Source organism: Ailuropoda melanoleuca, chromosome 3, assembly GCF_002007445.2.
Source record: "Ailuropoda melanoleuca isolate Jingjing chromosome 3, ASM200744v2, whole genome shotgun sequence".
NCBI lineage: Eukaryota > Metazoa > Chordata > Mammalia > Carnivora > Ursidae > Ailuropoda > Ailuropoda melanoleuca.
In genome coordinates, this window is record NC_048220.1 from 4,312,462 (window position 1) to 4,327,124 (window position 14,663).

General features: G+C 51.1%; 1 protein-coding gene across 1 annotated transcript in view; it reads left to right on the plus strand.

Annotated features, from left to right (window-relative positions):
- The window catches only part of ADAMTS2 (ADAM metallopeptidase with thrombospondin type 1 motif 2), a gene marked incomplete at its 5' end in the record, with an annotated part of 221,959 nt that overhangs the window by 155,188 nt on the left and 52,108 nt on the right, over positions 1-14,663 (plus strand). Inside the window, one exon of the mRNA XM_034655721.1 lies at positions 12,508-12,664. Within this exon, the coding sequence (XP_034511612.1) occupies positions 12,508-12,664 (157 nt within the window). The remainder of the gene's footprint in view (positions 1-12,507; positions 12,665-14,663) is intronic.

The following is a 14,663-nucleotide window of genomic DNA, read 5'->3' on the forward strand; positions in this document are numbered from 1 at the left end:
TCCGGAGGCGGTCACAGTAAAGTTGGCAACAAGAAGGTGGCTTTGTTACTGAGGTTCTGGAAATTCTAAACAGTGTCTTTATGACGTGGAGACAATGTCAGAAAAGAACAGATAAAACCGTAAGAATCATTTGCTGATGATGGTGTGCCTGGAAAACCCAGAAGGATCCGCTGTAAAGATTTTTAGAGTTAATGAAGAAGCTTAGTGAATTGGCTGAATATAAGAGAATTCTTTTTTTTTTTTAACATTTTTTTAAAAGATTTATTTATTTATTTATTTATTTGACTGGAAATGAGAGAAAGCATGAGCAGAGGGCACAGGGAGAAGCAGGATCCCCACTGAGCAAGAAGTCCAATGCGGGACTCAATCCCAGGACCCTGGGATCATGACCTGAGCTGAAGGCAGATGCTTAACCTACTGAGCTACCCAGGTGCCCCCAAATGTAAGATAATTCTATAAAAATCACTAATTTTTGCATGAAGCCACAAGGCCCTAGTATTAGGTATAATAGGGAATGAAAAGTTCCCTTGACAAACGTAACCAAAAATATAAAATACCTGTCCTTGTCCTAACAAGATACACGTAGGATCTATTGGAAGAAAATTGCACGTTGTTACTGGAAGGAAAGAGATAGAAATGAGAGCTCCCTACAAGAAGACGGGACAGTAGAGATACCAATGTTTCCCAAATTAATAATTGGAACTTGGATGAAATGATTCCAAGATTCATCTGGAAGCCTAAGAAGCCAGTCAAGACTGGCTGGGAAAAACCTTGAAAGCTAAACAAATAGGGAGAGATTTACTCCAGACATCTTGTGAAGTGAAAGAAATTAAAATCATACCGTATCTGCATAAGCGTGCAGAGATCAATCGAGTAAGCTCCGTAGCTCTGAAAACACACTTCCTGTAGATACTGTGTGATAAATGTAAGCGAAATGGTTATTAAGTGTAAAAAATCATTATAGGACTGATACACATTTCATATGTAGTAAATGAAATGTAACATATGATAAATACAGGCCAATAGCACATTCCATGACTTAAACCACAAAGATCAAGAAGAAAACATCCGTTGCCAAGGGCTCCATAAACCTAAGTAGAAGAGAAGGCATTGTAAAGGGGAAGACAGATATATTTGAATACTGAAAATATAAAGCTTCTGTCAATTAAAAGACAAAGCCCAAGCATGAAAAACACTTGCAATATGGCAAAGCTATCCTAATATGTGAAGAGCTCTTACAAATCATAGGAGAAAGAGAATTGGCGGTGGATGTCACGGTACACAGAAGAAAAAAACAAATGGCCAAAAATAAAGGAGGAAATATTTAATTGTACTGTGAATAAATAAAACAGTTTACCATTTTTAAAGCATCAGCGTGTTAAGATTAGAAAGAGGGATATAACTGCTGGTTTGGGTTGGATGAAGCAAGACAATTTTCCGATATGACTATAAATGCGCACATATTTCTAGAAGGAAATGTGACAGTACTCACCACTGCCCTTAAAAATGTTCTTCGTGTCTGCCCCCATTCATTCCTTTCTATGACTCTATCTCAAAACAGTTGTCAGAGCTGTGGACAAAGATTTAGGAAGAAGACAAAGGCCATGGCCTTATTTCTCATGTAAACAACGGGAGAAAATCTGAACTGTCCACTCATAGGAGTCTAATTAAATAAACTCTAATACGTCTATGTGGTAGAAATCCCATTTCCAAAGCATCCTAGAGAGCACTGGGGAATGGTTACAGCCTAAAGTTAACTTGTTCGCTTTTTGAAAAAAGGAGCCTAACTTACAGTAAGATCTTACTTTTGTGTATAAGTATCTGTACAGAAGGGACTGGAAGGAGTACATCAAAGGTAACTAATACCTCTCTCTGGGTGGTAGGCCATGGATTTTTATTTTCCTCTTTGCACTTTACTGAATTTTCTTAACATGTCACAATAAGCATGTTTCCTTTAAAATAGTGCATTTTTAATTATGCAAAAATGGTTTACATTTTTTTAAAAAAGCATTTAAAACTGGTAGAGTCCAAGTAATCCCGTTTAACTGAATGCATCCAGGTAGGGTCTTGAGTAGCATGCCACAGGGCTCTGACATGTCCAACATTTTATTCCTGATTTGAAGGAGGACATAGGAGGGACGTTCTGCTTTCACTTGGCACCTCCTCTCTGTGGTGGCTTGGGGGCAGGTGGGGAAGGGTCTGTGTCCTTCTGCCCTCTGGGTCACTGTCTTCCCTTTCCTGTGGTTGGGCCCAGGAACCCTGCCGCCTGCAATGCTTAGGGGACCTCTGAACAAGCCATCTGGGCTGGAATGCAGGCTGCTACAGGTGAGCGGCCTTACCTGCAGGTGAGGCCAAATCACCTCATAGCCAAGGCCAGTCTGGCCCTGCCTCTTATGTGCTGCCTCGTGGGAAGGGGTTCTTCCTTGCCACGGCCATGTGAGACACCCCCCCGAGTCTCCCGTAGGCAGAGTGGGGAGTAAGGGGAGTGGGCATGGACCCATTGTCAGGCTGCAGCTTGCTCTTCCCAGGGACATATGGGGAGGTGGGCAGGCTGTGGGGCTGCCTGGAGGCCACAACTGGCAGCTCACCTGGGCAGTAGGACAGCCTCAGTGAGACCAGGACCAGTACAGTGGAAACCAAGAGGGGCACAGGGGGACCAAGGCCCCTCCCCACCCCGACTTCATGCTGCGAAGGAGTTTAGGGATTAGAAGGGAGAATCTGGAGTGGGATGCGTGCTTTCAGAGCTAAATCCAGAGAGCGCCCACTGTGCCCCAGCCAAGGGCTCAGCAGACTGGCCTCAGACCTCTGTGGATGACATCAGAGGAGTCAGGATAGAGAACACAGCAGAATGTGGGGGATTGCCCATCCTCAGTCCCCTCGGCCTGGCCCTCTCTGGCCCCTGGGGACCCAGCTGGGCAGACCAGTCTCCTGTAAGCAAAGCTCACCCCACGCTCTGCCCACCTTGCCCTGCACCACCCTGCGTGTCCCCTGGAAGCCTGTGGGCCCAGGTCAGGCCTGTGAGGCTGTGGTGGAGGTCTTTTGGAGAGGCCGGCATCCATTGTGTGCCCTGGGAGATTCCAGAAAATTACGGGCCTGACTGATGCTCAGTGCTCCTTCAGCTTCCATGGTGTGGCTCTCAGTTTCCCGAGGGAGGACGCTCTGCAGCAGGGCAGGTGGGGAGATAGTACAGTTAGGAGGACACGGCTGGCCAACCACAGGGGAGCTGGCGCTGCACAGTTACCCTGACGCGAAGGGACTGGGGGGGGCCCCAGCTGCTGGTCCAGTGTTGCTGGAACAGGGTGTTCGGCCCTGGGCACAGGGCATTAGGAACCCAGGGACCGCATGGTGTGCCTGGCTGTAGGCTCTGGGTGATTGAAGTGAGCACAGTCATGGCCACAGGACTCAGGAGCAGCGGCTACGGGAAAGTAGGGCCTGTCCCACTGACCTGGAGCAGTCGGCAACACAGGAAAGTGACCATCCCTGAAGAGCAGCCGTAGGACCGAGGTCACTGAACCAGACACACGGAACTCCCCAGCCCTGAAGGTCCATCACTGACCGATACTCCTGGAAAATACGTTTAAAAGGAATTATTAGAGAAGGAAAATGTGACAAAACCAAGATCTACAAAAATACCAGGCCAGACTTTTTATTATTAAATTCCATTCACATAAAATCAGACCATCAGATTGCTAGAAGTTTCTCGTTTCAGCATTTATCTCGTTGGGGACGGTTAACAGGGCGTGTCTGCCGGTCTCAGACCCCGCTCTGCACAGCCACCGGGGGTGAGGCCCTGTTCGGAGGTCTCTGCGGGGCGTCGTGGGAGCCGGAGGAGCAGGTCAGTCTGGGGCCCTGCGTGCTCTCCAGGCTCAGCGTGAGCTCCCCGTGAAGTCACAAGTGAAACAATATTATTTCAGAGTTTCCTTTGAGGGGAGCATCTTGAAGGAAATTGAGCAGGGGTGGCCCCGGATGGAGTGGCTGGGCCGATGACCACCCAGCCGGGGTTCGAGCAACAAGTAGCCCAGCATTTGTGTCGGAGGGAATGAGGTCTCCTTGTTCAGGGAGCAACCGGGCAGGGCTTCTAGACTGGGGGTCTGCAGATGGGGTTTGGCTCATCTGCAGGTGCGTTCCGGTAAGCTGCTCTTCAGGGAACTCCTACTTCCTGGCAAGGAGGGAGAACCCCATCCCTGCACGGGTTTAAGCATCAGGCAAGCCAAGATGAGTGTAGCCGGGACCCCTGTGAGGAGAGGGGACTGAGTGGCGCCCCCCAAGATCTGGGGGTTCTCAGCTGGGGCAATGCCAAGGGCAAACGCCAAGACAGACTCGGGGCAGAAAGTGGCCCACGTATTCGGATCCTGTCATTCATTCCAAACTGTGATGGGAATAGACCAGCTCCCCCGAGCCTGTCCCCAGACCCCACGACGCTCCAGAGGGGATAAAATCAGGAGTATTTACACGAGTGACATGTTGTTTGTCTTCCAGCTTATGAGAAGCCTCTAAGTTATCTCAAGTTTTTTCTAAAACAACATTTTTCTCCATTTCTTAAAAAAAAAAGAGAGAAGAAAAGAGATTATCTTATTTTATACAATATGCCATCAGCCAGGGAGCAGAACATCAGCAACACTTGAGGGTTGCATAGCAACTGGCTTTTCAATTGATTTTTTTGAGAAGGCACCAAAGCTACTGAACTGTTCTCATTTTAAATATTTCCTAGGATGATGGAAATCAAAGCAAATGGAAATCAGAGACTTGGGGACAATCAGAGAAGAACATAAGATATCTGGTCATGAAAGACCCAAGTCAAGACCAAGTGTGGAGCGCTCGTAGGAATTTTTCAGCGTTGGAGGGGAAAGGTCTAAGAAATTCTGGCTGTGCATGCCTTAGTGGGAGGCAAGAGAAGAGAGTGCGGGGGGCGAGGGTTCTGTGTCCCAGGGCCTACTGCCTCCGTCTCTCTTACTGTGTGTCCTTGGCCGGTGCTCACCTGTGCTGGACCTCAGCTGCCCTATTGGTATGAGGGGATTTGGAGCACCTCAGGGACAGTCCCCAGTCTCCCCAGAGTCTGGGTCTCATGCCCCAACTTAATGGTAGTTGGCCCCTGTCATCCCGGCCTACCTCCCGAGCCAGACTTCCCAGGGTCCAGAGAAGCACGAGGATTCGCAGGGGCTGGGCCCTGTCCCTCGGAGCCTGCCATGGCTAAGCCTGGGAAGGTTTGTGCTGAGAATCCCATGCTGGCAGCTTGGCTTTCTCTGGAAATAGCTTCCCAGCCTCTACAAAGATGTCTGGAGCGTGCCTTCATGGGATGGGAGTCCCAAGCAGAGAAAGAAGGGGCTCGCCTTCTGGCCTTGGGCCTGTTGCCCATCCAAGATGTCCGTCATGATGACCTCTGAGCTCACTTCATCCGCACAGAGCAGCCGCGGGGCAGGCACATGAGGATGTTGGCTCCAGGAGGCGGGCGGCCTGTGGGGGTCACACTGTGGGAGCTACTTTGCTCTGAGGAGGCTGCAATGCTATTAGTCCACTGGGTGGGGCGTGCAAGCCCCAGGCTCCTTCCCCTTGCTCCCCTTGGCTGCTTCCCCATGGAGGCTGACTTTGCCGTCCCCCCAGGAGGATGCCAGTGGCATCCAGCAGCAGAGCTTGGGGTGCTGCTGAACCCCCTACTTTGCACATGACAGCGTCCCCAACAGGAGAGCTTGGCCCCCAGTGTCAGCAGTGCCAAGGTCAGGAAGCATGCTCTGCTCGCCTGAAGCCAGCGGGCCTGCGCTTTTGCAGGTCTGGGCTCTGGGCACGCTGCCCGGGGCAGTTGAGCCGGCTTTGGTGGGTTGAAGCCCGATCTCCTGGAACATGAGCTGCAGGCAGCCCCTGAAGGTGGGCCGGCTCCGCAACGGCCTGGCATCAAGCCTGCATCTTTATCATCATTGCCACCGCAGTGCCGGCACAGGGAACATTTGTAGGTGCTGACCATCACTGACAGAAGCCCCTGTGCTCCTGGCTCCGTACTGTGGTTGGACCCATTCTGCAGGTGGGGAGCTCAGTGCAGTGAGGTAATTTGTTCGAGAACACACACGGAGGAGAGATGAGCAGGTCTTCAACGGTGGGACTCTCATACTGCCCAGGTGAGCCCCCTGTCACCTGCCCTGGAGGGCTGCTGGACAGGTTTGGGGTCTGTGGGGCTCCCCGACCCGGGCTGCACCAGTATAGCTGCCCCAGGGCTGCATGCTATTCCAGGCTGCTAGACCAGCCTCCAGGCTACTGGTCCTTGACAGAAGGAGGGAAGAACATAAGTAATTCAGTTCATTCAAGGGCAAACAATGGAAACGTCAGAGAGCAGTGATTGGAACACAGCTTCTGAACAGGTCTTAATTGGCGTATGTAGGGTGGGACCCCAGAGGTTGTCTCTAGCCTTCGAAGTCCCCTTTGCCCTGTGCCTGTCTGGGCTTAGAGCTGCAGCCGGGCATGGGGTGTCCTCGCGGCCGGCGGGCCTGGCACTGCCGTTCTTGTGGCAGCAGCGCCACCTGGTGGCCACCTTGGGGCCCCACCCTTGCTTTCCCGTCCCTCTGGCCCTGGGAATAGAACATTTCGGATTGCAGCGTGGCTTCCAGACCCACCTCCACCGCGGTGTAGCAGTGAGACTTGGGGCTGTTTACTTCAGTTGTCCCTGATGCGGTTCCTCCTCTGGATAATAACAGCACCTATATCTTACGGCAATTGTACAGTTTAAATTAGGGGCTACCTATAAATCTACCCACCCAGCCCCCAGGGTGCAGAAATGCCCCTTCCATGGTGAACAAAGCTCGACCACCACTGCACTGAAATTCATTCTGTGTCGCTGGAGCCCACGGCTCCCCCCCGGGGGAGGAGCGTCCCATCTGCGAGGTCCTTGGCCAGTGCCGTGGCCACCCACTTGCTGGGCTCACGCATGGTCCCCATCCCTGCACAGGTGGGAATAGGCGAGTTGTACAAACAGGTTTTCCTAGAGAAACCCGTGCAGAGGCGAGCAGGCAGCCAAGAGACAGGTGCCTTGAGGGCTGGGAGGAACGCAGGTGATCCAAGCGAGCTGGCAACTCTCACAGTCTCTGGCACTTTGGAAGGAGATCCGGATGGGAGAAATAGAGCTTTCCTCTTCTCCCTCAAGAGCTGTGGTCCATGGCAAAGATAGGGCAGGGTCCATGGGGCCCCAGAGAGTGGGGCCCACCAGAGGACTGTGTGGATGTGGCTGGATGGCAGAGATGGGGGTGGGGTTGCAGCAGGAGGAACCGTCAGAGTCCAAGTGACCCACGTGGGCTGGCCCAGACCCGTCTCCTAGGCTCTCCCCTCTCCTCTGCTTGGATATCTCTGTCTGCCAGGAGTCCTCCAGAGCTCCAGGAACCTGTGGGAGGGCCAGGTGGCTCTCAGGAAGTGGGAGGAGCAGGTGGAGGAAAGGCTAAATCTGGGGTGCAGGAGGCAGAGGCTCATGGGAGGTTGTTTTGGGGGGTTTTCTCCAGAAAATAGCCTGCTTCAACATGTTCAGTCCTTTTGAGCCTCTGCTCCTGGTTCCAGGCCAGCCCTTGTCAGGGGTGGGCAGAGCACTTGGATTGATCCCCCGGGAGCTGCACCCGGATAAACGGGAGAGCACCCCAAAGCAAAACTGCCAAGTTCTTACCAAGCAAGTAAGCCAGGCAGAAGACAATCCCTTGACGGTGTCCCCAGGAGCTGCGGACCCCACACTTCCCTTGCAAGCTCGCACTCCTCTCCTCACACATCCCGTGTAGGGCCCCTTGCCACCTTCTGCCAAAGCCAGAAGCCCCCTCCTCCCCCACCTGCCAGCCCCACACCTCCCCTGCTCATCTCCTGCCACGGTGTGATCCGGACTCAGCTAATAGGGCACCAGCAATGCTCCCGTTCCACACTGTCCCTCTCCCGTTTCCCCTCCCTCTTCAATGACCCAGAAGCCCAGTGCCTGCTACGGAGCACAGGTCACTATCAGCTCTCAGTCTGGGCCCTGCGTAAGCACACTGTCCTGAATGCTCCAGACCCAGCAAGGATGAGGATCCTGGTCCTAGGTTCCTTTGTGCTCATCTTAGATGGGCCAGAACCCTGAGAAAGTTGAGACATAGGCAGAGAGAGAAGATATACAAGCAGCTCTGCCTCTTGGATGCCCAAAAGCTGACATCACCCTCCTCCTCCCTCTCTCAGAGTCCCATCTGGGCCACTCGCTCCCAGAGCCCAGCACACAGCCAGTGTTCTCTGAGATCTGCCTCCCCAGGACCACTCCATCCCGGTGCAGCCCTTCGCAGCCCCTCTCTCCACCCCTCTCCTCCTGGGGAGTGTCCTCAGAACCCAAAAACCGAGAGGGCATCCCAGACAATCTCTGCTCTGGACCCTGCAGCCCAAGCCCCCATGGGACCCGAGAACGCATGTGGCAGGCTGCCTTCTTGAAATGGGCAAGAACAAGGCGAGAATAAAACGCAAATCAATATTTCAATAAATTATCCTGCCGCAGCGGCAAAATTACTCGGGCTGCCAGAGGGGCTGGGCGGCTGGGCTGAACCATAGGAATCTCTGGGAGGAAGGAGGCGCTTGCTGGTGTCGGGGCCAGCCGAGAAGGGCATGTTGCCGGGGCTGTCTGCCTGAGGACCTTTATTCTGGGGTTCTCAACCCAGTGACTGGGGGCAAGTGTTTTGTTTTGTCCACATAACTGACTTTAAGTGGGGTCAACATTTACTAGGAGATGGGCTTAGTTTAGAAGCTCCGGATTCAAAGATTGGCCCCAGAAATCCCATCTGGCAATTTGGAGGGTCCCCGTTTCTGCATACCTACAGTAATGGGGTGCTGGGTACTGTCACCCTGACAACTGTGTAGGGGCTCCTGGCTTTGCTACTGTGCTTGCTTACCACTGATTGACCCCTACTTTCTTTACCATGGTGGGGAAATATTTCTGTGTATACTATCCCTTCTCAACAGGCAACACAAAAGATAGATCTGTTTTTCTTACAGCCAACCTGCCTCACTGAGTTACATCACCTGCCTGGTCCTGTCAGCACTTGGAGGTCCAACACCCTTCCAGCACTTCCCACAAGCCCACCTCCTGAGTGCTCTGGCCTCTCTCTCTTCCCCTCCTGCTCGCTCTCAGCCTCTTTCCGCCTGGTTCCTGCCTTTGGTTCTGTCCCTGACCATGTGGTCCTTTTCCTGCCCTCTGGCCCTGAAATGGGTGTGTCTTTCTGGCCAGACTTCGGACTCCTCAAAGATGTGGCCAGAGCTCTTCTCCCACTGGTGTGGGGCGCACCAGCTGGACCCCAGAGACTAGCCACTGCCCTTGACTGGGGTTCCTGTGGTTCCCCCAAGGAAGAAGAGCATTGCTCAAGACTCTCAGTAGCAAGTGACAATAACACAAGTCAGATTGACTTTCACGGGAGAGGCTGCCCGACACACACAAATGAGACAGGCAGCCTCTAGGAGGGCCCCTGGCAACCCCTGGTGATCACACCATGGCATAGTCCCTTCCCCTTGAGTGTGGGCAGGACTGAGATTCCCGTCTAAATAGACTATGGTTCCTGTCTTGGATGCGCACTGTCTTGCCGTCTCTGGGGTCACTGTTGCTGGAGGAAGCAGGCTGTGGTAGGTGACTGTTCTGGGTGCGGCAATAACCCTTGGTCCAGCAGCCATGCGAACAAGTATGGGAGCTGGTCCTCCCCCAGGGGAGCCTTCAGATGAGACCTCAGCCCTAGCCTCAGCTTGCCAGCAATCTCAGGAGAGACCCTGAGCCAGAGTACCCAGCTAAGTCGCTTTTGGATTCCTGACCCGCAGAAATAGTGAGATAATAAATGTTTAGAGTTTTTCAGGCCATGCATTTTTGGAATCACCTGTTAGGTAGTGACATAATGAACAGATCCACAGCAGGCTGGCCTCAGGCCTGGGTGAGCCGGGTGGTCATGTGAGGACACCGGGAATTGACCCTTCTCCAGCCTGGGCCCTGCTCTCTCTGTATCGGCTTCTTCCTCAGGTGGGGTCTCCTCCCATGGTGGTGGTGGTGGGGCGCCAGCAGCTCCAGACTCACGGTCTCACACCTTTCCAGCTCCTTGGCCCACTTTGGTTATGTGCTCACTCCAAGCCATCGCCATGCCAGAAAGATGTGGTGCTGGGATGAGCCAGGCCTTGAGCCCTCCTGCCGCGGAGCCTGGGGTTGGACCCAGGTGGACAGAGGGGATGTTTTAACTAAGGGGGCCTGGGCTGCTGTTGTCAGACAAGTCTAGGCACAAGTAACTGAAGCCCACCAGGGCCTTGGAGGGAACCAGACTGGAATTAGCCCAACACGAGGAACCCTAAGGACCCTGAGGGCAGGCCAGCCCATCATGGGCAATAACCTCCTGACACGTGGGCGGTAGACATGGCCCTGGAAGAAACAGCCTCTGCCGTGGGAGGCAGCCCAGCAAGGCTGCTGAGTGGGGAGGTCGCACTCCAGTGGGGGCTCTGTGGTCGTCCTAAATCGAGCGCTCAGTAGCAGCCTGGCGATCTCTCTCTGACTGGGACTTGGCCTGGCAATCTTAAGCTCAGTGGGTACGAGCACAGGCCCCAAATTCTAGCCCCAAATCACATCTGCCCGTGAGAGTCTTTCCGTTCTCCTTCCACCCAAAGCTCGTTCCCTAGGAAGGGGATCCTCTCACCTGATTCCTTCTTCAGAGCTGTGACCTCTCAAGGTTTTCTGGAGGCAGCTACTGCCTGGCAGGGACTCAGGCTGACCTGCAGGTGCCTGAGTTAGATGGGACACAGATGCCACACTCCCTCTGCCTCTCCTGTGTCGGTCAGGGTGGGCAAAGTTGTGCTACGGCCTTGCGACAACAGACACTTATTCCTGCTCCTGTTACCTGTTCCATGTCTCTGTCGCTCAGGGCCTGGGTGACAGAGCAGCCACCATCTCGACATTGCTGATAGCGAGGAGAGATCTCTGCAGGGTCTCCTGTGGGCAGTTAAATACTCCGACCAGGAAGAGGCACAGGTCACTTTCTCTCACAGCTCTCTGGCCAGAGGTAGTCACACTCTCTTCCTGGTCATGATTGGGGCAGTCACGCACCTCCTTTCCCTGCTGCGGCTTCCCCTGGACTATCCATCTCTGTGCCTGTGTCCAGCAGGTCCTGGTCACCACACCGCTCACTCCAGTCTGTGACTTTCTTCATTAGGACTCACTATGTCTCATTATAACGAGCACTCTTATCTCCCGGGCGCTCTCTGCTTGGGACTTGGGAACTGGTGCGCCATCTTGTAAGTCATTCATTGACTTGGATAATGCATGAGAACCTTGGCAGTGAGCGTCCTCTCTGGCCTTGAATCACTCTCCTGCTTCTGGAACAGCCTGGCTTACCAGCAATACCCTATATCTATTCTTCACTATTTATATACATGAAAAGAAATATGTGGCTGTGCTTGATGGATGTATTTATGCCAGAGAAGAAAGAGAACACCTGCATATATGTCTACGAGGAAATGCATATCTCTCCTTTATGGACAGATGGGTCCTGAAAGAGAAGCAGCACATGCTTGCAACTCTGTGTGGAGGGAGCTTTTCGGTGGTGAGAGTCCGCAGTGAGAGGAGCGTATACACTGCCTGGTGTGAGGACAGCTGAGAGAAAAGGGAAGCATGCCTCATGGGGAGGCTTGCTTTGGGGACAATATGATGTATGTTCTGTTTGGGGAGGCAGTTTAGGGCAAGGCATTGAATGTAGACTCGTTTTAGGCTTCCCAGCTGTGTGGCTAAGGGCAAGTTACTTGGCCTCTCTGAGCCTCATTATCCTGCCTCTCAGGGCGGTTGTGAGAACTTACTGAGAGAGGGAACACCAACGCCATGGTGCAGAGCGGGCTGCTGTGCTGCCATCCCGCAGCCAGCCCTGGCTCTTGGGTACGCGTCATGATACAAATGGGATGTGGGGCTTCCAGTGGCTTCCTATCCGTGGTTCCTGAGGGAATTATCACTGTGCCCCCGTTCTGTATGTGGCTCCTTTGCTATATCTGGTGCAGTTTTTCTCCTCCATGCCGTAAGACCTTCAAACAGGGGGGCAACGTAGGGCTCCCATACCCTTCCCTGGGCTTGCACGCCACATTGGGAGTTCCATCTCCCCTTCCCTGCACCCTGCCAGAACTGTGAGCTCTTCAGCATGAGATCCGTGTTGCATTTGCTTCCCATCCAGGGCCGCCCAGAATAAGAGCCTGATAGACCACTGCAGGGGTCCCTGGAAGTGGGCTAGACAGGGTGGACTGTGGGAGGCCTTGGATGGCCTCAGAGCCTGACTTCCACGTCTCACCTGAGAAGCGGGCAGTGGTTTTGTGGGGAAACTCACCCAGGTGTATTGACTGGGGAGCCTTCCCTCAACTCAGAAGAGTGGAGCCAAGTGGGAGGTGGGTCCTGAGGGGGACTGGACTCAGCACCAACTGGACCAGTGCCCCAGCAGAGGGGTTCTGTGAACACTACAGCCTGCTCAGCTCCCATCCCATCCAACCAGACGCTAACCCCTCGCTTCCATCTCTCCCGCCCCCCTGCAGTCCATGAGCCTCATTGAGATCGGGAACCCCTCTCAGAGCCTGGAGAATGTCTGCCGCTGGGCTTACCTCCAGCAGAAGCCAGACACAGGTCACGACGAGTACCACGATCACGCCATCTTCCTCACGCGGCAAGACTTCGGGCCTTCGGGCATGCAAGGTGAGCCTCAGCTCCGCACGGGCACAGAAAGGAGGGAGCCTGGGCATGAGCCACTGGCCCCTGCAAGTGTCCCCAGCAGCCTTGGTCCAGGATGGGAAAGGTGTCAGGGCAAAGAGAGGCTGTGGCCGCCTTAGCCAGTGAGGGGCTGCGTAAGTGCTAGTGACCTCCTGGCTCATGGAAAACCACCAGGGCCTCTGCCATTTCCCCCAGGAAACTGCATCCCTCAGGGGGACAGCAAAGGTCAAAGGTGGTGAAATGGGTGGTGAAATGTGTAGAGCCTGGGGCTGGCAGCCCAAAGACCAGACAGGATCCAAGGCGGAGTTGCTTGCTTCCCCTCATTTTTAAAAAACAAATTTGAATAAGTTTTCCATCTTCAGAAGTTAAAGGATTTCACTTAAAAACTCGAACTATATAAAACTGACAGATCTAAAAGGAGAAATTGACAAGGCCTACAATTATAATTGAAGATTTTAACATATTCTTAGTAACTGATAGAACAACAGATGAGAACATTGGTAAGGATACAGAAGACTTGAATGAAGAAACGACCTAATGAATTATAGAATACTACACCAAACGACTGAGGAATACCCGCTCTTGATGAGTACAGCACTAAGCCATATCAAAACAGACTACGCGGGGCCATGGGGAAATCTCAGCAAAATACAGAAGATTGAAACCACACACTGGAAAAGAAATATAACTCGGAAAATTATGACTGCTTGAAAATTAAACAGTATGCTCATCAGTAATCTGTGGTTCAAGGAAGTAACAGTAGAGATTCGAATATATTTTTAAATAAAATGATAATGACAACATGACATATCAAAACTTGTGGATGTAGCTACCTTAATATTAAATTATATTTATAACCTTATCAACTTACCAACCAACCACATCAACCAAATGGGCTGAAGAGTCAATCATAGAAACATCTGTTTCAAGAAATTAAAAAAAGAACAGCTAACTAAACTCAACAAAAGTAGAAGGAAGGAAGTTATAAATATGAGAGCAGGATTGTTGAAATGGATAACAACTGTAAAAAAAATCAGTAAAACCAAAATTTGGTTTTTTGAAAAATACAAATTAGAACTGGAATGCCCCCAGCCATGCTAGTTTAAAAAAGGAAGAAAATATAGGTTTACTAAGATTTGGAATATAAAAGGGATATAATTACAAATCTTACTTTAAAAAAGGTAATAAGATAATGAGAAGGTATTATGTTGATAAATTTGTTAATTTAGATGAAAGGTACAAATTCTCTGACAACACATAAAATCTGAGAAAAAAAGGAAACTCTGAGTAGTCTCAGATCAACTAAAGATAATGAATTTATGATTAAAAGCCTTCCTTCAAAGTAAACTCCAGAACTTGATCGCTTCACCAGAGAATTTTTCCCAATTGTTAAGGAAGAATAGTATCAATCGTACACAAACTCTCACAGAATGAAAAGAGAAGGAACATTTTTCCAACTGATTTTATGACACCTCTAACATTAATACCAAAATCTGAGATGGACATTACAAAAACAAAATTATAGGCCAGTGTCTCCCATGAATATATATATATATATATATATATATATATACACACAAATTTCAAAGTATTAGCAAATCAAATCCAGTGCTCCGTATAAAAAGCACTATGTGACAATGAATTTGGGCTTATCCTAGGAATGTAAAGTTTAACATATGAAAATCAATCATTGTAATTCACCAAATTAATAGAACAAAGGAGAAAAGCTTATAGAGTCATCTCAATTGATCCAGAAAAAGTATTTGACAAAAAATAATATCCGTTTATGATCAAATGTCTCATTGAGCTAGGAGTAGAAGAAAATGTTCTAAATGTAATAAAGGATACTTACCAGAAAAAAAAGCTCTAGCAAACATCACATATAATGGTGAAATGTTGAAAGGATTTCCTGTAGACCTGAGAATGGGTCAAGAATACTTGCTATCACCACTCCTAGTCAACATTGTAGTGGAAGTCCCAGCCA